Source organism: Benincasa hispida, chromosome 11 (assembly GCF_027475165.1).
Source record: "Benincasa hispida cultivar pf3 chromosome 11, pf3_genome.v1.1, whole genome shotgun sequence".
Classification (NCBI taxonomy): Eukaryota; Viridiplantae; Streptophyta; class Magnoliopsida; order Cucurbitales; family Cucurbitaceae; genus Benincasa; species Benincasa hispida.
This window is the reverse complement of record NC_143488.1, coordinates 67,538,387-67,562,905: the sequence shown is the minus strand read 5'-3', so window position 1 is coordinate 67,562,905 and position 24,519 is coordinate 67,538,387. Positions and strand designations below refer to the sequence as shown.

Here is a 24,519-nt window from a genome sequence, read left to right as displayed (position 1 = left end):
AAAATGAGAACGGAATTTTTTTTTCTTTTACTTCACATGCTATACAAGGCATCCTTTTATAATATGAATATATATATATATATATATATATATATATATATATATATATATATATATATTTCTTTCTCCTTCGGAAAATTTAATTCCTTCCAAAATTCCAAGTCTCCAATAAAAAATTAAAATCTCCAAAATATCTTAACCAACCTTTCCTAAATTAACATCAAATTTCTAAATCTTTTACCCACTAAAATTCAAATTGAATTATTCTACAATAATTATTATTATTATTATTTTTTTTTTTTTTGTAAGAAAACTTGGATTAAGTTGTCCTAACCAAATTGTTCAATTGTCCTCAAGATCCAAATAACCCAAATAACTAAACAAAATTTACTTGAAAATTCGGGACGTTATATATATATTAACAAAAATTAATGATGCCTTGCAAATTTGTTACTAATATAATATCACTAATTTATAGTGGAATTAACCATCCTCCCCTTCTCTATTTATTAGTATATGAGTTCAACATGTGAAGGCAAGGGCAAGGTGGAGATCTACACCTCTGTATTCTTGCTATAACCTTGTCAATGAAGATATGTCATTGAATGATTTATCCATTAGAGGAATGTTTGACCCAAGGAGCGGGAGATGAGGAGAATAGGGTTGCTAATTCACCATTTGGAATCTAACTCAAGAAGTTCGTCTAGAGCTGGGAGGTTCGATCCTCCATCCCCCACAATTGCCGTACTTAATATAAAAATAAAAATAAAAACAACAAGATTTAAAATCATTTCCACATTCTAATTTGAACAGGATTTCAAAGTAATTCTTGAATCACTTGGATGCTAAACAAGGAAGCAAAGAGTAAAATCCTGAGTCTAAATTCTAAACATTGATCTACAGGATGAAACATACACTTGATTCATGAAAAGAAGCTTCCATGTTTTCTTACCTTTCTGTAATTGCTTTGCTTGTAGCTCAAATTGGGGAGGATTTCTCTTTCCTCTATCCATTTTGTCATTCCTCTCCCAAACATTCCCCATGCCAGCCGAAACTTGAGAGTCTTAACAATCCATCAAATCCTCAAAAGTCAGAAGTGAAATATGAGAATAAACAGAAGCCTTCCCCTGAGCTTTAATTGGTTATTAAAGCAAGGTTCAACCATAATCTCCTCCTCCTACAAAGTCCAGACAAACCCTTTCACTCTTTGCAGACAACAAAGAGAATAGAGAAACCTACAAAATCACACCCCGGCGCGAGAGTGACCATTAGTTCATCATTGGTTTAGTACTTCCCAGTTCCCGTCAGAAGCCATGACCAGCAACCTTTTGTTATAGACGTCTTAATTCGAAATCGCTGTTATTACTCTTCTCAGTGTCTGTTGATTAGCTCTACTGAGAGCCACATCTCAACTTCTCGGCCTCTAGCCTTCGCTGTAAGGCATCCACTTGTGTGCGGAGAGCAAAGTTTTCCTGAAAATTTCGACATGTTTAAGGGGGAAGTAAACCATGTGCATACAAATATGGGACAAATTTTTAGTCCCGAAGACTAGGCAGTACATACTCTTCTCAAGTCATTTCCTAATTTTTTTGAAGGGATGATTAAAGAGCGGGTTTATTGCTTAGTTACATACTCGAAATTGAACGACAACTTAAATATATCAAGGGATTACCTCTTGCATCTTTGTTAGCTTCTGATTGATTCTAGCAGCATCCCCCACCTTCTCAAAAGATTCCTTAAGCTGCTAAGTCGAATTGTACTCAAACAGTGGTCAAATGCAAAAATGTACAAGCAACTTACAACCTAATGGAGTTTGTTAAATCATCGCTGAATTCAGAAGTTTAATTAATTGATCAAGATCTATATTTTTAATCTTTTGTATGTCTTTTCAGCATTCCTCTCACTTGTAGATGTCAAGATTAGGGAGATCCAACCAATGACTATCAATGCTAGTTGAAAAAGGAAATCACATTGTGAATATTTCGTGCGCTAATACTATGTTAAATTATCTTAAACCCAAAAACTTAAGCTAATATTGAACAAGTTACTTTTAAATCATCATCATACTACAACTAAGGCCCCGTTTGGTAATCATTTGGTTTTTCTATTTTTTGTTTGTGAAAATTAAGCCTATAGGCACTATTTCCATCTCCAAATTTCTACCTTTCTTATCTACTTTTTACACCAAGGGTTTAAAAAACTAAACTAAAATTTGAAAACTAAAAGAAGTAATTTTTCAATACTTGTTTTTGGAATTTGGAATTTGGTTAAGAATTCAACTATTGTACTTAAGAAAAATGCAAGTTATTATAAACAATAGGGAGAAAATAGACTCAATTTTCAAACACCAAAAATCAACAATAAAATAGTTATCAGACAGAGCCTAAGAGATCGACAATGAGGGAAACATTTCAACGTTCATGCTGCCAAGAACAGAGGACTTGGTCTTGTTCAATACAAAAGCATTTCTCATACTCGGCGTTAAACAATTTTTTTGCCAGTTGACAATGCAAGACGTTATGAATTTTTTTTTATTGGAAATCGTAGGAGCAACAACAAGATGAACAAAATTCAGGCATGCCCCCATCAAACAACCGGTTTCACAAACATATAATTTCAATGTTACAAACTATCCTGCGGAATCAATGCAAATATATAATTTCAATGCAATGCGGAAAAAACTCCATTGAATTCATCAGTGTTCATGGCAACTTAACCCTAGAATACTGACCTTGTTTAGATCAATGTTACATCTATTAGCTCTATCTAGTTCGCGGTCGTACATACGACGCCATTCCGCAGATTCATCCATTGCCTCCCGGTTCGCAAGATCGAACTGCCGCCTAAACGATCCATAAACGATCAATTTAAATCAATCTTAATTATAAATTTCGAAGTTCCGACAACGCGAATTAAGAGAAAACTGTAACATTTCCTCAAAATTCATATAAAAAATTCGTAACAAGAACCTAAAAACGAGAAAAACGAACCAAAAATGGAAAATCTCAACCTGAGAAGTTCGGCTTCATCGGAAGACATGGAGTAGTCGATGGTCCAAAGCTTCATGTACACCACCAATCCTAAGAACATCGCCACCGTCAAACCTATCAAGATTCGCTTCCGATCGTCGCCCATATTCCCTTTCTGTCTGTCAATGGCCGATAAAACCGACGGCGACAATCTGGAGGTGGGATGCCGGAGGATACTTCTCGCGCTGAAGTCGAAGACTGTAGCGCGGGTAGCCCATTATGATTGATTGGGCCCAATATCTGAGAACCGCACCAATTTCCTCGCCCCATTAAGGCCCAAATTTTAATATCTAACCCGTCAGGACATTTTTTTAATTTAAAAACACCATTTAAAATAAATAAATAAATTATTAAAAAAGAGGAGAAAAAACTGCTACCAGTATTATTATAGCTTACGAGTATTTTTTAAATAATTATGAAGTTTTGTAGTTTTAATTTTTTTTAAGTTACGGATCAATAACACAGCTTTTTTTGTGAATTTGAGGAGCACAAAAATAAAATAACTAAATAATTAAATAAAATAAAGAAAACTCTAGGAATTGGGAAGATATGAAAACTTCTTCTCAGCCTTTTGGATTTCTTATACTTATATTGTCACAATTTATAGACAATTTGACAACTACGAGGTGGATTACATGGACACTAATAGTGTGTAATCTTGAGACACATGGACAACACTTAGAAAAATGAAGGTATGACACATGGTCAATGGACATTAAGTATGAGCATCTAATGAGCATCTATTATCATAATATTTATAATACTCTCATGTAGATGTCATTATACATATGAAATATGCATCATTAAAACCTTACTAGGAAAAATCTAATGGGAAAAAACCCAAGTGAAGAAAAATAATAGATATTTCATATAATATATAATCATAAAAGAACACAATATATTTACTGCCCCTCAAGAAAACATCACTTAAGACTTTTGAATCAACGCATTTTAATGTTGTGCACGAATTTTTCAAAGGTTGTGGTCGGTAATGATTTTGTAAATAAGTCTACCAGGTTATCCTTCAAACAAAATTTGTTGTACAACGATTTGGAATTTTCTTTAAGATCATGAGTGTAGAAAAGCTTTGATGAAATATGCTATGCTCTATTTGCTTTAATATATCCTCCTTTGATTTGGGATATACATGTTGTGTTGTCTTCGTATAATATTGTTGGAAGATTTTTATTAGAAGACAAACCAGATGTTTCACAAATGTGCTAAGTCATTGATCTTAATCATACACATTCTCGACTAGCCTCCTGAATTTCAAGAACTCCAAAATGATTTGAGGAAGTAGTCGTTATAGTCTGTTTCACTAATCGCCACTATACAACAGTTCTTCCACATGTGAATAGAAAACTTTTTTTAGATCAAGCTTTGTACGGATTAGATAAATATCCAGAATCTGCATAACCAACTAGATGAAATTTGATTTATTTGAATAAAACAAACCCATATCAATCGTTCCTTGGAGATAACGGAGTACACGTTGAATTCTATTCTAATGTTTTTTTGTTAGAGAAGAACTCTATCTTACTAATAAATTTTCTGAAAATGCAATATCTAGTCTTGTATTATTAGCAAGATACATAAGTGCACCATTGCACTAAGCTATGATACTTCAGAACCAAGAAGTTCTTCGTTATTATCTCGAGGTCGAAATATATCTTTCTTCATATCTAGTGAATGAACCTCCATTAGAATGCTCAATGGATGTGCTTTGTGCTAGCTTTTATGCCCTAAAACTCATAGATGGTAAATGTAAATAATTTATTATCATCAATAAAGAATTATCGATTTTATTTCAATAAGTGTTGTTAATTGTGTTGTATTGTTTTGTCTTAATAACCTTAAATCTAATAAACTAACATCTTAGGTTATCTTATGAATCTGGAACTGTATGTGGAGACATAAAAGAATCGATATTCAAGGTACACTCTAAATGATCTATAGTATAGGGATAACTTTGGGTATCTTATCCTGGTGACATTATAGATAAGGTCCACTTTGTATTTGATACAAACACAATGATCCAACACGTTCGTGTAGGTGACATACGAGTGGAGGTATCCTATGCAATGAGTTTGCATAAAATCGGACCGCGAAATAGTAACCACTAGATGTAACACAAATGATTAGTTAGGTTTCTATTTCAATAGGATGACCTAGGCAACATAATTTTAATCTTGAGTCTATTATGAACTCTTGTTCACGAGGGATTTTTCTTTGATTTGCATGGGTAATAGTGACCATATCGCCAACTCAATAAGCCTATCATTTTGTGGACAAGATCGAGGCAGGAGCTGAGAACATAATAATACAAGATGGATTTCACTCCTTTTCGATTTTAGGGCAAGTAAATGAGAGTTATTTTAATTGGTGTCTCCGGGACTTAAACAAAGGGCCCTACTCTCTCATTGACCCGAGAGGAATTTTTTTTATTGGTTGGACCATAAACGTGATATTTCATTAGAGGAGTGCTGGTAATTAAGGATACAAAGGTAACCCAAGTGTAAAACCATAATTTGACCCAACTCGTGTTACAAACACTCGTAAAGGACTAACTTGCTATTATTAATCTATATCCATAGACACAGAAATATATTTATAGTGAGAAGAGTGCAGGTGTGGGTCATTAGTAGAGTGTACCCAAAGTTAACTAATATTGATTAATGTGGTTAATGAGTTTAGCCAATTAATCTCATATCATTGAAACTTCTGATCTGTAGGTCTATGAGGTCCCCTTCCTAGGTCATAAACGAAATTGAGGTAACAATGTTTTGAATGGAGTTTTGAATGTTCAAATTCACTTAGAGAAATAATATAATGTGTAATGATACATCATAATATAAATTTTATATTTTAATTAAACTTTATAGTATAAATTTAAATTTGGATATGCTTCAAAATTAACTTATGGGAGAATTAAATATTTGAAAGAGTTTAAATATTAATTTAATATGGATTGGATTCATATTAAAACTTTAGGTTAAAATTAATGATCATTAAATGCACATTAAAATTATAGGTTATGAGAGGAATACAATTGAATATGATTCATTTTTATGTTAAATTAAACATTTGATATCTAATTTGAAAATTATCTAATTGGAGAATAAATAATTATTTAATTTGATTTAATAACCTAATTGAATTAAAACTATAGATTATGTGATGATGTTTCATTTAATATAATTTAAATGAAATGATTAATTAAATTAGATTTAATTAATTATTATTTTAACTTATTTATTAAATTAATTAAATCAGAAACTCTCACATAAGGGAGTTATCAGAAACATGGGTTATCCTGCGTTCCCTTCAGCTCTTTTTTTTGGTTAGGAGACTTGCAAAAACTCGTTTTGCAGTTGATTGAGATTCAACACACAGAACTGTTATGTAAACATTTTTTCCTCTCAAAATTCTTCCTTCTTCCTAATTAAATGTAAGTTCTCACAAACCTACACACCTCAATACTCAAAGAATAGGTAGATACTTTTTAGTGATGTTCTTGAATTCCAACCCAAAAGAGAATTGGCAATATCGCCTGAGTCGTCATACGAAAGTAAGTATCTGTTCATTTCTTATTAGGATTATTCAATTGCATGTTTAACCTAAGATTAGGATTATTATAGTCGGCCAACTTTTTTTTTCTTGTCTCTGTATTTTTTTGGCTTTTTCTAGTGTTCTGGTATTTTAGAATTCCTAAATTAATTTCGAGTTTGATCTTATTGTCTTCTATTGCGTTAAGGCTTTCATCCCTACAATTGGAAATAGAGCCATCTCCTAGAATTAATTTAGGTTTCTGAAATTTCCACTGGGTTTTGGTGGGATTAATTGCATTGTGAATTAATTTTATGAAAGAATGTTTACGATAGTTTACAGCCATAAAATTTCATGCTTTTGATTTGATTAAATTGTAAAGACCCCACATTTTTGGGCATATCATATAAAATGATGCATGAATATAAATGCATAACCAATGGTGGGTTTTAAAACTATATGACATATATTATGACATATAATATAAAACATACATCGCACGTATATTTATAATAACAGTTAATGGACCGAGATAGGGCCTCTAAAAAGAAAAATAAAAAGGCTATCTATTACAAAACATAAGTCAATCGGTTCAAAACAGGTGAATCGAGCCTTGAACCGCCCTACAACGAGCCACCTTGCAGCTGATCGTGTAGCAAACAATTGGACAATCTTGTAGGAAAGCCTGCACGATCATCTAGAAAGCAACTATGCGATCTCTTAGCAAATGTTACATAATTGTGTAGCAAAGTCCACACGATCTTGTAGCAATAGCTACACGATCATTTAGCAAATGCTACACAATCGTGTAGCAATCGCATAGAAAAATCCACATGATCATGTAGCTATAGCTACACGATCTGGAATCTGTGCTTCGTCTTCTCCTTTGAAACAGCGTTCTGCAACTCTTCTTTGAAGCTTCCCAGAAATAGCACGAGCGACTCAAGCTTACAAATTACAGACTCTATAGCAAGATTAATGCCCAAAAGTGTAGGGGTCTTTACAAAGTAAAATTGTAAATTAAAGAAATTCATAAATAAAGCGTTCTATCCCGAAACATCCATCAATAAATTACATCCATAACCATTCATCACATAAAACGAAAGCAGATTATAAAACCCACCATTCCTGTAAAATGATTGAATAAAAGAATGGAATTTAGAATCAGAAATCACTAACCTATCTCTGATACCAATTGAAGAAACTCTCTTGGGGAGAGAACCTTGAGCGAAAGCGGATCGACCAAATTCAATTTTCATTGAATACAAAGTTTACAATAAACAATAAACAAGATATGCATTTAATTCTAAATTACAGAATGCTAAAGAAAGGGTTTCAAGAAACCTCACCTTTGAAGACCTTTTCTTCATGTTTTCCCTCGAACAGTTCACAAACAACTTGAAGACTTTCTTCAAGATTAACCTCGAAAAAGATTGAACACTACCACGAATAATTCCTTGGTATTCTCAGAGAGAGAACCAAGTAGTGGTGGGCTCTGCTATTTTGGTTATGAGGAAAAACTTAATAGTGAGGTGGAAAGATTGAGAACTCTTTCAAAAAACTCAAAACACACAAAACTCTTCTGTTGTTTTCTCTTTAGTGTGAAAATCATCCAAAAATACCTTAGCAAGATGGAGTTGAGATATGTTCAGTGTATCTGGAAAATAACTTGTATGTGCTAAGGTCGTTAGCAACAAGTTCCCTCCATAACATAGAGATATTTAAAACTGTCGTAACTTAAAATTAACGACAAAGGGTTTCTCCAAATGAAAATGCCCAACTTTGGAACCTTTGATTAGAGCACATCAATTTCAATAGGATTGAGAGTTTGGTGACGAATGGACTTCTAAGTGAGTTAGAGGAAAATTCTTTACTGGGATACGAATCTTTCCTTGAGGGTAAGATGACTAAAAGACCTTTTACTGAAAAAGATTATCGAACCAAAGAGCTTCTAGAGTTAGTCCATTCTAATCTCTGTAGTTTGGTGAATGTGCGAGCCAGGGGAGGCTATGAGTATTCATCACCTTTATAATGATTACTCTAGGTATTGGTATGTTTATTTGATGCAACGAAAGTCTGCTTCTTTTGAAAAGTTCAAAGAATTCAAGGTTGAAGTTGAAAATGCATTGGATAAACGGATAAAGAAACTCTGATCGTATCGAGGTGGAGAGTTTTTGGATTCGGGGTACCAGAACTATTTGATAGAACATGGAATCATTTTCCAACTCTCAGCACCGGGTACACCTCAGCAAAATGGTACAGTAGAGAGGAGAAACATAACCTTGTTGGATATGGTTCGATCGATGATGAGTTACAGTTCCTTACTAGACTTGTTTTGGGATTTTGCAGTGGAGACGGTAGTATATATACTCAATTGTGTTCCTTCCAAGAGTGTTGCGAGAACACCTCTGGATTTGTAGAACAGGCATAAAGCTAGTTTGCATCACTTTCGCATATGCATTTGCCCAGCATATGTGTTTAGGCTAATCCAAAGAAATTGGAACCACAATCGAGGTTGTGCCTCTTTGTAGGCCACTCTAAAGGTACATGAGGGGGTTACTTTTATGATCCTACGGAAAACATAGTGTTTATGTCTACGAACGCTATCTTCCTTGAGAAGGATCATATTAGGAAGCATAGTCCACGTAGTAAGATTGTGTTACGTGAGCTTCCAACGAAACTACTGAAACTTCAACACGAGTTGTTGAAGTGCCTACTTCATCAGCAAGAGTTGTTGATAGTTCATCTGGTAGGTCGATTCCACCTTAAGAGTTGAGGGAACCTCAACGCAGTGGGAGGGTTGTGAACCCACCTGTTCACTATATGGGTTTCATGGAAATCCTGGCTATGGTAGCCGATGGTGACATTGAGGCTCCGTTGTCTTATCAGAAGGCAATAGAGGATGTTGACCAGGATGAATGGGTCAAAGCCATGGATCTCGAGATGGAGTCGATGTACTTCAACTCAATGTGAGATCTTGTAGATCAGCCTGATAAGGTAATACCTGTAGGTTGCAAATGGATCTACAAGAGGAAACGGGGTGCCGATGGGAAGGTGAAAACCTTCAAGGCTTGACTTGTGGCAAGGGATTATACCCAGGTGGAAGGAGTCAACTATGAGGATACTTTCTCGCTTGTTGCCATGTTGAAGTTGAACTGCATCCTCCAGTCCATTGCCACTTTTTATGATTAAGATTAGACAAATGGACGTCAACATTGCCTTTCTGAATGGCAATCTTAAGGATACCATTAATATGGTGCAGCTCGAGGGATTCTTTGCCCAAGGTTAAGAGAAAAAAAACGGAATAGGTCCATTTATGGGCTAAAATAGGCATCTCGATCTTTGAACATTCGGTTTGATATTGCATCAAATCGTATGGCTTTGACTAGAACATTGATGAACTTTGTGTCTACAAGAAAATCATCAATAGTTGAGTAGTTTTTCCAGTGTTATATGTAGACGATATCCTACTCATTGGGAATGATGTAGGACAACTTACTATAGTTAAGAACTAGCTAGAGACCCAATTCCAAATGAAAGATTTGGGAGAGACTCAGTTTGTTTCTAGTATACAGATCTTTCGGGATCAGAAGAACAAAGTGCTAGCGATATCTCAAGTATCGTACATTGACAAGATGTTGTTCAAGTACTCGATGCAGAACTTCAAAAGGGTCCTACTACGTTTAGGGCATGGAGTTACTTTGTCTAAGCAAATGTGTCCTAAGATGCCTCAAGAAGTTGAGGAGACGAGACGGGTCCCATATGCATCTGTCGTTGGCAGTTTGATGTATGAGATGCTCTGTACTGGACCAGACATCTGCTATGCTATGAGAATAGTCAGTAGGTATCAGTCTAATCTAAGACAGGGTCCCTGGACCGTAGTCAAGAACATCCTCAAGTATCTTCAGAGAACGAGGGACTACATGCTCGTGTAGGGAACTAGGGATTTGATCCTTACTGGATACACGAATTCTGACTTTCATACTGATAAGGACTCTAGGAAGTCCACTTTAGGGTCAGTTTTCTCTCTTAACGGAGGAGCAGTAGTATGGCAAAGCATTAAGTAGGGATCCATTGTCGACTCCATGATGGAGGTCGAGTACATAGCGGCTTATGAAGCTACTAAGGAGGTTGTTTGTCTCAAGAAGTTCCTGATAGATCTGGAAGTTGTTCCAGACGTGTCTTGACCCATCACCCTTTATTGTGACAATAGTGGTGTTGTGGCAAACTCTAGGGAGCCCATGAGTCACAAATGTGGCAAACATATAGAGCAGAAGTATCATCTCATCCGCGAGATAGTGCATCGAGGGGACATGATAGTCACGAAGATCGCTTCGGAGCACAACGTTGTTGACCCGTGTACGAAGGCTCTCACAGCTACAACTTTTTAAAGTCACCTTCAGAGCATGAGTCTATGGGACCGCCCGCAGCTGGACTAGGGCAAATGGGAGATTTTTATACTAGGTCTTAATGCCCTAATTTATTGTTTTTTACTAGTTGCTTGTACACCCGACTCGCTTTAGGATAAGTGAGAGATTGTTGGGTTGATGCCCTAAACTCTCGTTAGGTCCTATAGTTTGTAAACACAGTATTGGACAAACGTTTATGATGTAATAATATATGATATTTTCTTCACTATTATCTATGAAACATTGGATGTATTAATTGCTTTAGAACAAACCAATAAACTAATATCTCTGGTTCTCGTTGTAACTTAAGCATGTATATGGTGACATACAGGTGGATCATGCATTGAGTGATAACCAAAATGGTCTGTAGCATATGGATATAGGAGGGAAACCTGATCCTGGTAACACTATAGATGCGGCTCACTTTATATAATAGTTACAAATGTTGTGACTTGCTACAGATGGTCTGATCCTAATCATTCATGTGGAGACATGCGAGCAGGGGCGTCCTATACAAAGAAGTTTGTATAAGACCGGACAACGAAGTGTTATAGCCTTGTTATATAACGCCATTAATGACAGAGACTTCACTTCACTAGGATGACCATAGGTAACATGACCACAATCATGAGTAAGTTGGGAACTTCTGCCGTAGAGGGCGGTTCTTTGGTTTACATGGGTGCAAGTGGCCAAATCGCCGACTCAAACCTACCACTTTGGCGATACATCTGATGTGGGAGCTAGGAACTAAGCTATAATAGATTGAATTCACTCGTTCCCCAAAGTAGGGGTAAGTAGATAGATGCAATTCACTTAAGGGCTGATTCTGAGGTTTGAACGATGTAGCACCACACACCTTCTCATGACCCGAGAGGTGTCCACATATAGTAGTACTATGTTATATTTTCATTAGAGAGATCAGTGGTACTTAAGGAGTTAGATGTAACTAGAGGGGCAAAACAGTAAATTGGCCCAGTTGTACTTACGAGCGTCTATGAAGGATTATCGTACTGTTGATTGGTTATATCTGATGGACACAAAAATATATCTATGGTGAGAAGAGTGCAGCTGTTAGTCTTTAGTGGAATGCCTGACAGTTAACTTATGGTGGATCTCGTGACTAAAGAGTTTAGTCAGCTATTCACGTACGTTGGAGCTTCAAGCCATAGATCCATAAGGACCCCTTGGTAGCTCAATGGATTTAAGTTGAGAATTAGTTTTTGGTTCAGTTTAAAGTGTTCAAATTGACAAGTGGGAGTTCGATTATATATGATATGATCGAAATGGTCAATTATATATGATATAGTTGACATGATATATAAGATACATTAATTGGAAGAAAATGATATAAATGTCATTTATATCTAGTGGAGGAGAAAAGGATTATGGTTCATATGTTGCATATGATGTGATATTAAACCATAGTTATAAATATAATATGAATATATTTATTTTTTAATTTAACAATTATGGGATAATTGTTGGCGGTTTTTTCTCCATAACTAAATGAGATAGTCGGAGGTTGCAATAAGTTTTCATAACTGAAGGATAAATGAAAATGGTTTTCATTTTGCAAAGAGATCAGATACTCACTCCCCAAGTTAGTACACTGCCAATCGCCTAGCAAACAGAGACAATACACGATAGCCCAAATTTTACTAAACGATCGTGTACACGCGCGCTTCTCCTAAAGATCGCATAGTATTACCTAAGCGATCTTCTACCTTTTTCTAAGCGATTGATCACTCGAGCATTTTATTAAAAGATCGTCTATATGATCAACCCCAGTTTACTACACAGTCGTATACCTCTACCTAAACGATCAAGCAATCGCCTATACGATAGATTTCAGATATCTCCCACTTACTTGGTCGTGGTAAACAATCGTTCCTTCCTTCTTTCCTCTACCAAATCCAACAAAGCCCACACCTCCTAGATTCTTACTCCGAGAATACAAAAGCATCCGAGTGGTTGTGTCCTCCATTGTTGCCTTGTTCGTAAGGAGTCCGTTCGTGGGTAGACAACAGTGAGATTTGGTGGACAATTGATTTGGCTTGCACAGCGATAGCGAGAGGTGCAGTCCATTGACGAGAACAAGATTGTAAAGCGAAGAAGAGTTCTTCAACTATTATATATCTCGTTCCTTTGTTGTTTAAAGTTCAAGGCATGCTGTAATTTGTTGTTAAATGCATAACTAGTATGTTTGATTGTGAATGCAGTATTTCTATCACGATGAGTTTGGAAAGATCTTGCTTCCGCTCAGAGGTGCTCTTTGATAAGAGTTCCTTCACAACTATGACTAAACCCCTCTAGGGAGCCAGAAGAGGATTGGTGTCACATTGTTCAAGACCCAGAATCAGTTCTTAAGGGAGCAATTTATCTACCTACCCCTGTCTCGGGGAAAGAGTGAATTCCCTCTTGTGTAGCTATGTTCCCAGCTCCCCAATAAGACGAATCCCCAAAATAGTAGGCTTGTTGAGTCGGTGATCTGGCCACTCTCACCTATACAAATCAAAGGAGTGCCTTCATAGGCAAGGGTTCACAACTTACTCAGGATTCAAGTCATGTTATCTAGGTGAAATGTAAGTCTCCATTATGAACATCGTTATATAATGAGACTAAACATTTCATGTCGGATCATATACAAGCTTCTTTGTATACAATAACCCCACTCGTATGTCTATACATGCATGATCAGGATCTGATCATTTGTAGCACTTTACAATAATTGTAACACTTACAAAGTGGGCCATGCTCATAGTGTCACAATGATAAGGTACCCAGTTTTATTCATCTACTACATACCATTTAGGTTATCACTTAAACATGAGCCACCCGTATGTCTTTACATACATGTTTAAGTTATAAAGATAACCTTGGATGTTAGTTTATTGGTTTGTGGTTAATGCAACTAAAATATCATATATTTTATAGACAATGAATAAAATATAAAATATTTTATTAAATACATACTGAATTTGTTCGATAATGTTTACAAACTATAGGACCCTACAACATTTAGGGTATCAACCCAAACATGGTCCACTTTAATATCGCTAAGATGAACGGTGCAGTCATCGACAAAAAGATTTAGATGTTCTTTATTCTTGAATAACTTCCAAAGTGTTTCCTCCAATTTCTCAGCAATGCAGTTATGAATAAAATATAGTACACCATAACTAACCTTCTGAGTGAGTTAAAGACTTATCAATCTCTAATAAAATGTAAGGGACTGATAGAATGAAAGGAAAATGTTGCCCATTACAAGAAGTTCCATAAGGGTTCATCCTCTGGAACTAAGTATATTCTCTCATCCTCTTGTTCTATTAAGATCCAGAAAAGGGAGGGAAGGAATGGGAAGACTCTCACTATTGGGAAAGGCAAAAGCAAGGCCACAGTGGCTGACAAAGACAAGTGCTTCCACTGCAATGTGGATGGTCACTGGAAACACAATTGTCTCAAGTACCTCGCTGAGAAGAAGAAAGAAAAAGAAGGTAAATATGATTTACTAGTTCTGAAAACTTTTTTAGTGGAAAATGATTATAATGCCTGGATACTCGATTCGGAAGCCTCTAATCACATTGGTTATTCATTACAGGGAATTGATTACTTCCAATAGCCGTGGAGGATGAAATGTTGCTCAAGGTTGGAACATTAGACGCCATTTGAGATATAATATCAAGAGCAATATTATACGCAAAAATGTTGTCAATAACTACATGTTCGGTTTCATCTTTTTCCTGTCATGACATAGTTTATTAAAATCTCATTATTATCTTTAGGTATTTCACAATCCTCACTAGTCATGTCAATGATTTCTTCTATATATTTACATCATCAACCAGGTCTTTTTTACTATTAATTATTTTTCATTTTCGAGGATTTTTATCTTTGGAACTCACTGGTCTACCATGCTTCTGGCATGTTCTAGATTCATTAGTGACAACTTGTTGTGTTGGAATATCAATTTTTTATGGAACATTTGCAGCTGGTTTATGTTATTTAGTTACTTTCTTGACATTTATAAATGCATCTGGTAACTGATTTGCTATATTTTGCAAAAGAATTATCTTCTGAACTTCAAGTTCACATTGATCTGTATGGGGATTTAAATGAGACATTAATGATGCATTCCATAAAATTTCTTTTTCCAACTTCTGAATTCCTCCCCTTAATGTTTGACATTTTGTCCCATTAACATGACAATTAGAAAATCGTGCGGTAAATATATTACCCATGAGGGGGTTCAAGATATTTGATAATTTATGAGGAATCATATCTAAAATATATTCCAAACCTCTTTTGGAGACTCATCTTAGTATGTTGTGGTGGAGCAATTTGAACGTATACTACATATCCAAAAATTATCATATGAGAAATATGCTAATTGTAATTATGAGTACTTATGACAAGTGATGTTGCATGCAAAATAACATGTCCCCATATAGATATAGGAAGCTTAGCTCTCATACGTAATGGTCTTGCAATTAATTGCAAACGTTTTATAAATGATTTTGCTAAATCATTTTGTGTATGAACATGAGCCACAGTATGTTCAACCATTATGTTAGGTTTTATGCCCTAAAACTCGTAGATAGTAAATGTTATTAATTCATTGTCATCAATAAAGAGTTACCCATGTTAATTCAATAAATATTATTAGTTGTGTTGTATTCAAATTTGGCTTTATAACCCTAAATCCAATAAACTAATATAGAGATCAATGTTCAAGATATAGCCTAAAGGATCTATAGTATAGGGATAAGATTGGGTACCTTAATCGGGTGATACTTGGATACGACCTACTGTGTATTTGATACAAATGCAATGATCCTATGCGTTCGTGTAGATGACATGTGAGTCGAGGTATCCTATGCAATAAGTTTTCATAAGACCGGACCACGAATAATAACCACTAGTTGTAATGTCGTTAACTAGTTAGATTCCTATTTCAATTGGATGACGTAGGCAACTTAGTCTTAATCCTGAGTATATTATGAACAGTTGTTCACGAGGGATTGTCCTTTGATTTTTATAGGTAAGAGTTGCCAGTTTTCCAACTCAATAAGCCTACCATTTTGGGGACAAGATCGAATGGGGAGCTAGGAACATAATAATATAAGATGGAATTCACTCTTTCCCCACTTCAGAGTAATTAGATGAGTGTTCCCTTAAGTAGTGTCTCTAGGACTTGAACAAAGATAACCGAAGGGTAAAACAGTAATTTGACCTAGTTAGTGTTATGGACACTCGTGAATGACTAACTTTCTATTATTGGTCTATATTCGTGGACACAGAAATATATCTATAGTGAGAATAGTGAAACTGTGGGTCTTTAGTCTACCCAAAGTTAACGAATATAGATTAATTTGGTTAATGAGTTTAACCGATTAATCTCATATTCTTGGAGCTATTGGTTTGTAGGTCCACCAGATCCCTTTGTTAGCTCACTAAAGGATATTAAGGAGGAATGAATTTTGAATTGTTCAAATGAATTTGAGGAAATTATATATTAGTGTGATTAATATGTGATTGATTCTGGATGTGATCTATAATTCAAATTAAGTTAAAGAGAAAATATTTAACTCAAGTAAATTAGATTCACAAAGAATTAATTAATTAAATTAATAGTCGCGCATATAAACATACCATGTTTATTTATGTTGATTAAATATTACGTTAAATTGAATTTAATGTATAGATGTTTTTGTTAATTAATGTGCTAATTAATAACTAATATATACATTAAATTGGATTTAATATATAGATATTTTATAATTAATGTGTTAATTAATTAAATAAAATTTATTTAATTAATTAAGCACAAGGGTAAATAGGAAAAGACATAGAGAATGAGTTAATCCATCTCCATATAAATTCTACCTTATGTTTCTTTTCAGGGCAAGATTTTCAATCTGGTGAGATTTACCCTAGCCACCAAAACATAAATCCACTTTTTACTCTCTAAGGAAAAGCTCTCTACCTCTTCCTCTTCCAATGAGTTGGGTACCACCTATCATTTTATTCAAATTCTTGAGAATAATAAGGTTATTGTTGGGGTTCTGTTCAAGTTCGATCAAGAAGAAGTCTGTGGCTAGATCGAGAGGATTTTTCGTAGAGCTTGGGAATCTTCAAAAGTAAGAATGGTTATCTCTTAGTTTCCCTTCTCCATCTCATGCTATTTCATATGTTTATCCTTCATATATTCGATTTTGGAACACTGATTTTTGTTTCTTCAAAAATCGATTTTCAAGATGCAGGATGTTCGCACGCTTTCGCTCAGGATTCATCCCTTCAATTGGTATCAAAGAATATTTCTTGCATCTTGGTTCTTCGTATTTTTGGAACAAAATCTATTTAAAAGTGGGTTTTAAATCTGTATTTTCATTGAAGGTTTGCAAGATTGGATGTTTACAATTTTTGACACTTAGCTTCGAGTATTTTGGGCATTTCATTTTAGCTTTAAGCGCCCGTTGTATTTTGGGCATTTCATTTTAGCTTCGAGTCTAAAAGTTTGTGTCGATCGAAAAAACAAGTGTTGCTGAAGAAATTGGGAAAACTGGAGGTGTTTGGGGCAAGTTCGGAGAGAAAATGCACAAAAATAGGCATTCTGTCTTTCAACATCGCAACGTTGCAAGGTAAGGCGCAACGCGAGGGAGTCGTAGCATCGCGACACTACACCTCAACGTTGCAATGCTACAAAGGCGTAACGGAACCTGCTTGCAACGCGCACGTTGTAACAACTGCTGAAGAAGTTTTTTTTTTTTTTGTACCTAATTAGCTTATATATTAAATTTAGTATTAATTAATTAATATTAATTTTGTTTTAGAGTGCCAAAATTTTGTGTAATTTTTGCTGTTTAAATTAATTTAGTTATGCGTTGAATGTATGTTTTGGATTAATGATTGAATTCATATTACATACTATACGTCATATAGATGCAAAATTCCCACCTTAGAATAAACATCTTCATGCATCATAATTAAGTATAAGGGTTATATTTTATGGATGCATGATAAAATTAGCATGCTCATGCATCATAATATTAGTGTTATATTGTAAGGATGTATGATCATATTAAGCCTGTTCATGCATCATACAATATTATAATTGTTATGATGTATGATGGATTTATGAATATGGATGCTCAATATTCATATACGATTAATATAAGCATTATATTTATCAAATGGACATGGAATTTACATTGAGCATGACGTTACTTAGATAAATATAATTGTTATATTTATTCAATGTCATTTGATGTAAATTTATAGATTTTAATCTATCTCATTAAAAACATAAAAATTATATGTTAATGCTTAATAATCAAAAGTTGCATACAAACATAGGTCCAAATTAATTTTAAATGGTTTAAAACTAATTCACCTAGACTTATGTTGGAGGTATGTCTAATGGGATTAGAAATAGGTTGATCTTTTAATTTTTTTTAATGGGATTAAAATGAATTCCATTAAAAGATTAAGTTTATAAAATAATTTTCCATTAGGAACCTTTGTCTTAGGAACGTTCTGTCTAGGAGGAGGTACTTAAGCTAACGGAAACGGAACACCTCCACTGGGAACTGACCTGGAAGGTGAATTGGAAAAATATTTTACAAGCATGCAATAAATGATTGATTTTATTAAAGATTTTAATAAATAAAATCAAGTATTATTAAATTATTCAGTATAAGTTTTATATTGAGCAAATTAAAAGGACTTAGATAAATTCACTAGTCGATTTTTAACTAAGTATAATAAAATCCTAAAAATATTAGAATACTTTAGTGGGAAAAAATTGATATATGTGATATATCAAATTTTAGCTCGCACGTCCCTAAGAGTTTATTCTGTGAGATCCATGCTCGGCTACGTGTCGCCCTGGGTACGGTCTCCCTTTGGTCTTCTCCATGTTGCACCTGCGTGTCGTCCTGGAGCGACCATCCCTTCGGAAGGCGTGATCATAGGAGTCGAAACTATGCAAACTCCAGCAATGGACAGGGTTTCTTAGGTTAATCCTCAAGAGTTATCTTTCCTTACGGTAGCCTGTTGAAGCATACCTCTAAGAACCAAAAATTGGAGGGTCACACTTACAGGATGAATTAAGCTAGTTAATGAATCCTTGGCCAAAATAATGGTAGCTAAAAAATATAGAAATAAGAGCTATTTTGGTATTAGTGATTTGCTGGGATTGTCTCAATTTAAGGGAGGAGTAGTTGATCACTCTTTGGTGGTTGTTACTCTAAACTTTTGAAGTATCGTTGCAAAACCTAAATATATAGTTTAATTAGGATTCTTCGAGTAAATATGTTTTTGTTAAATTGATTTGATAATTAAGTAATGGGTGATGACAAAGATAACTAATAAGGTCAATTGATTGTCGTATGTTTCATCATGTCTTCCACAATCATATCTTTGCTTAAAAATGAAAAAATTAACCGGTGAAAACTATACGACGTGAAAATCTAATCTAAACACGATTCTGGTTATTGATGATCTACGATTCGTCTTCATGGAGGAATGTCCTCCGGTCCCTACTCGCAATGCATCTCAAGCGTTGAAGGATGCTTATGACCATTGAACGAAGGCCAATGACAACGTCGAGCCTACATCTTAGCAGGTCTATCTGACGTTCTTACTAAGAAGCATGAGGCATGATGTTTGTGCGTCAGATCGTGGAGTCCTTCCAAGAGATGTTTGGACAACCATCGTTCATTCATATTCAGCACGAGGCCCTCAAATATGTTTATAATTTGTGCATGAAATGAAGGAATCGAATTCCCTTGGAAGCGTGTTGACACCTTGCATTTAGACATTCATTTTTATGGAAATAAAAATAGTAAAATAAAATGTACATTTGTAGGATAAACATTCAAACAAAACCATAATCATGCTAGAAAAGAGGAGTAAGAGAAGAAATCAAAATTCATCTTTGTTGATTCTTCTAGCTTTCCTCTTCCACCGTTATCAACGATCTCGAACTTCTCCAATAAATAAGGACACCACCAATAAAGTTATCTTGTTATTCTCTAGGATTCAAAAGAACTTCGTAGAGTGGTCTCCAAGTACTTTTGAGGAGGAAAAGGGTAGAGAATTTTTAGAGAGAATTTAGAGAGAAGATGGAGGCTAGGTTTTTTGTGTAGTAAAAAACCTTACCCTAAATAGTCTATATGGGTATATTTATATGGAGAAGGGTTACAGATATTTATCTTTATATCGTTAGTGCTAATTAATTGAATAACATTTATTTAATTAATCGACACATATATTAAATCCTATTTAATATACATTGGATTAATTATCATAAATATCATATATTTATATCAACCTCCAATCTCCATTATTTCTTAATCAATTAATTAACCATTAATTAATCAATTAAATTATTATAATAAATCATATTTAATATAGAGTTAATTAACATATAAATATCACATATTTATATGTATATATCTCTTTATGAATCAAATTCATATAAATTTAATACTTGAATCTTATTCAAACATATCTCTCTTAAATAGTCTGGATTATAGATCATATCTATAATTAACCATTATATTAATCTCATTAGTATAAAATTCCCTCATTTGATTTGAACAATTTAAATCATTCCTTATAACTATCCTTTAGTGAGCTAACAAGAGGACCTTATGGACCTACATATTAGAAGCTCCAATGATATGAGATTAATTGATTAAACTCTTTTAATCCAATTAATAAATATTGACTAACTATCGATCACTTCATTAAAGATCGATAATTGCACTCTTCGCACTATAGATATATTTTTATGTCCATAGATATAACCAATCAACAGAGCAATGACCCTTCACAAATGCTCATAACTACAGCTAGTTCAAAATATAGTTTTACCCCTGCAGCTACATTTAACTCCTTAAATACTACTGATTCCTCTAATGAACAAACAGTTTATAGTCCAACTATAAACTAACACTTTTGGGGCAAGTGAGAGGTTAAGACCTCATTATTCAAGACCTGGAACCAACTATTAAAGGAGTAATTTATCTACTTTCCCAAGGAATAGGAAAGAGTGAATTCCCTCTTGTGTAGTTGTGTTTCCAGCTCCCTAATCAAACAAATCCACAAATGGTATGCTTATTGAGTCGGTTATCATGGCCACTCTCACCCATATAGATCAAAGTAGAGTTGACAACGGGGACAGGGGGCATTCCTCATCCCCGTCCCCAGGGGGTGGCAGGGACAGGGATGGGGATTCCCCGTGGGAGGGAAATGAGTCCCTTTAGGAACCCATTCCCGATTTTTTTTTGTAATATATATAACTATATATAAATATTTGAAAAATTAATATGCATATTAAAAAAATTAAAAAAAATAATGAGGTCGAGGATACCCTCCCCGTCCCTGATCGGGGACTCGGTTATAATCCACGGTTTGACCCCCATCCCCTGTCAAACCGAGGATTCACCACCCCGATAAGGGGCAAAGACCCGACCCCACGGGAAATTTTGCTAACCCTAGATCAAATGACTGCCATCATAAACAGAAGTCACAACTCACTCAGGATTAAGGTCAAGTCTGTTTTGGTCATCCTAGTGAAATGTTGGTTTCTTTAAGTAATGGTGTTATAAAGAAAAACTAATTTTTTTGTGATATGGTCTATGTATAAATTCCTTTATGTAGGATACCGCTACTCAAATGTCTTTATATGAACAATATGGTTCATATTGTTTGTAACACTTACATCTCATGTAACAATAACGAAGTGGGTCGTATCCGCAGTGTTACTAGGATAAGGCACCCAACCTTCATCCATTTACTATAGACCTTTTGGGTTATGACTTGAACATTAACCACCTATATATCAACTACATACTGTTCAAGGGATATCATATAACCTTGGATCTTAGTTTACTGAATTAAGTTAATTTTTAAATAAAATACCTCTGATTTTATTAGATAAGTAATTTGTGTTAACAAAACTATAAACCACGAGATACACTAGATTTAGGACATCAATCTCAACGTGAAAGAAGGGCAATCGGTGAGAAAACATGTTCTCGATCTTGTGGTCCAGTTCAATGTCGCCAAAATGAACGACGCGGTCATCGATAAGCAGAGTCAGGTGTCATTTATTTTGGAATCTCTTCCAAAGAGCTTCCTTCAATTCCGCGGCAATGTGGTGAAAAAAATAAAGTATATCATAACTATCCTTCTTAATGAGTTATAGACTTATCAATCTCTTATGTAAGGTAAGGACCAATAGAATGAGAGGTAAATGTTTCCCATTTCAAAAAGTTTTACAAGAGTTCATCCTCGAGAACTAAGTCTGTTCCTTCATCCTCTGGTTCTAAGAAGTTCAATAAAAAAGAAGGGATGGAAAGGAAAGGCTCTCGCTGCTGGGAAGGGTAAGGCTACAGCCAAGGCTGATCGGGGAAGGAAATCCCCAGTTTGACGGAGGATAGAGTCAAATCAGAGTCCTCTTTAGTGTTCCTGAACCGACGACAGAGCGGGGATGGGCAGGGTGTCCCCGCCCCATCCCCGACCCCGACCCCACCCCGATTAGAATTTTAAATACTTTTTCTATATGAGTATATGTGTGTGTATACATATATTAAGAATTTAACTTTTTACATTTAGCTTGGTTTTTAATTTAGCCCAATCTAAGCCCAACTAAAGTGTCCAAACCCAAACCAAAGAAAATTTTTAAAAAAAGTCCCATAGGGAAATAAAAGGGAGAACGAAGAATGGGTCCACAAAGGGACCTGTTTACCTGACGAGGAATCACCGTCCCTGTCCCCGCCTTGAAATGGCGAGGATGAGGGTGGGGATGGGGATGATCCCCCATTGGAGACGGGGGTGAGGAAACCTCCTTCACCCCAATCCGACCCCATTGCCAATCCTACTGGAAACGCAATTGTCTAAAGTACCTTGCTAAGAATAAGAAAGAAAAGGAAGGTAAATACGATTTAACAAGTCTGGAAACTTTTTTAAAGGAAAATAACCATAATACTTGGATACTTGATTCGGGGGCCACTAATCACGTTTGTTCTTCTTTAAAAGGAAAAATAAAAATTGGGAACCAAAAACTGCCACTCATATACAAATTGAAAGACTGTGAGGTCCATAACGGAAGCGGGGATCAGTTCCAATTCTGAAATCTCACTGAATTAAAAATATAGAGATCTGAAATTGTGCAAATTACAGAGAATATTTTACAGCATGCTTCTAAAAGAGGAATTAATGTTATAAATAACACTTACCGTTGAAGAATTGATTCTTCATAAATTCCTCCTCGATTCGGTCAGGAACACTTCAAATCTTCTTGAACAAAAATTACAGAATTCCAAAGTGGACTTCACCAATAGTGAGCCTTCTCTATTCTTCTTAGGGGTTAGGAATTAACTGGAGTTTTGTGGGCTCTATTAAATTTGGGAGATGGAGAGATCTTTGGAAGAGAGGAAATTTTTCTGTGTGTACTTACTGGGAGATCAAGAAACCAGCACTCAGAGAGTCTCTATGAAAACTTTTGTTAAGAAGATTAGTAAACCGTTTCCCATAACCACCTATCTTTTCTTATGAGCATTAAGGGAAGGGAATTTGTAACTCCCTCCCTTTAATTTAAAATTAATTTAATGAATAGATAAAGATATAAATACACATATATATATAACCATATGTGTTATTAAATATAACACATAGCCTATAGTTTACATTATATCAAATATAAAATAATCTATAGTTTTAAAACTCTCAATAATTCATAATATAAATCAAATTCATATTAAATTTAATTATATGAATCTCATCTATATATTATTATCTTGCTTATATTCAAATATTTAATATCTCTCAAAATAAACTTTATATTATAATGTATCAAATGTATTATATTAATTATATCACATCTAATTAAACTAAATTAATTATATCACATATAGTTAAATTAAATTAAGTACATCATATATAATAAATTCTTTCAATTAATTTGAACAATTCAAATTAATCCAAAATTAATTCTCAATAATCCTAGTTGAGCTACAGAGGGGACCTTCCTATAGATTGAAGTTCCAGTGGTACTTAAATAATTAATTAAACTCCTTTAGTTAAATTACTCAACATCCATTAATTGTCAGCTACTCCACTAAAGACTGACAGCTGCAATCTTTGCATTACAAATATATTTATGTCTCCATTGGATATAACAAGTCATTAGTGTGATGACCCTTCACGAATTGCTCGTAAGTACAACTAGACCAAAATTACCATTTTGCCAATGTAGTTACATTTAATTCCATAAGTACCACTAATCCCTCTTGTGAACAATAAGTTATAATACAACTATGATCAAACCACTCTTGAGCCAATAGAGGGTGTGGAGCCACATTGTTCAAGCCCTGGAATCGGCCTTTAAGGGAACAATTTATCTACTTACTACGACATCAGGAAAAGAATGAGTTTCATCTGATGTAGTTGTGTTCCCAGCTCTCAAAACAAACGAATCCTCAAAATGGTAGGCATATTGAGTCAGCGATTTAGCCACTCTTACCCAT

At 34.7% G+C, this 24,519-nt stretch overlaps 1 protein-coding gene across 1 annotated transcript; it reads right to left on the bottom strand.

Annotated features, from left to right (window-relative positions):
* Window positions 1-780: 780 nt before the first annotated feature.
* LOC120089790 (acyl-CoA-binding domain protein) lies at window positions 781-3,283 on the bottom strand. The gene is made up of 4 exons (XM_039047186.2): window positions 3,011-3,283; window positions 2,732-2,843; window positions 1,673-1,741; window positions 781-1,472 (listed from the first exon to the last, which is right to left on the bottom strand). The coding sequence occupies exons 1-4, from the start codon at window positions 3,133-3,135 to the stop codon at window positions 1,392-1,394; spliced, it is 387 nt and encodes a 128-aa protein (XP_038903114.1). The 5' UTR covers window positions 3,136-3,283; the 3' UTR covers window positions 781-1,391.
* Window positions 3,284-24,519: the final 21,236 nt, after the last annotated feature.

Bases quoted from the DNA above. Each gene is read 5' to 3' on its own strand.
- LOC120089790 (XM_039047186.2), bottom strand. From the start codon at position 3,135: ATGGGCGACGATCGGAAGCGAATCTTGATAGGTTTGACGGTGGCGATG. The intron at 2,844-3,010 runs GTTGAGATTTTC...TGGATCGTTTAG, and splicing joins GATGAAGCCGAACTTCTCAG to GCGGCAGTTCGATCTTGCGA. The intron at 1,473-1,672 runs GTAATCCCTTGA...CGAAATTTTCAG, and splicing joins AGCTAACAAAGATGCAAGAG to GAAAACTTTGCTCTCCGCAC.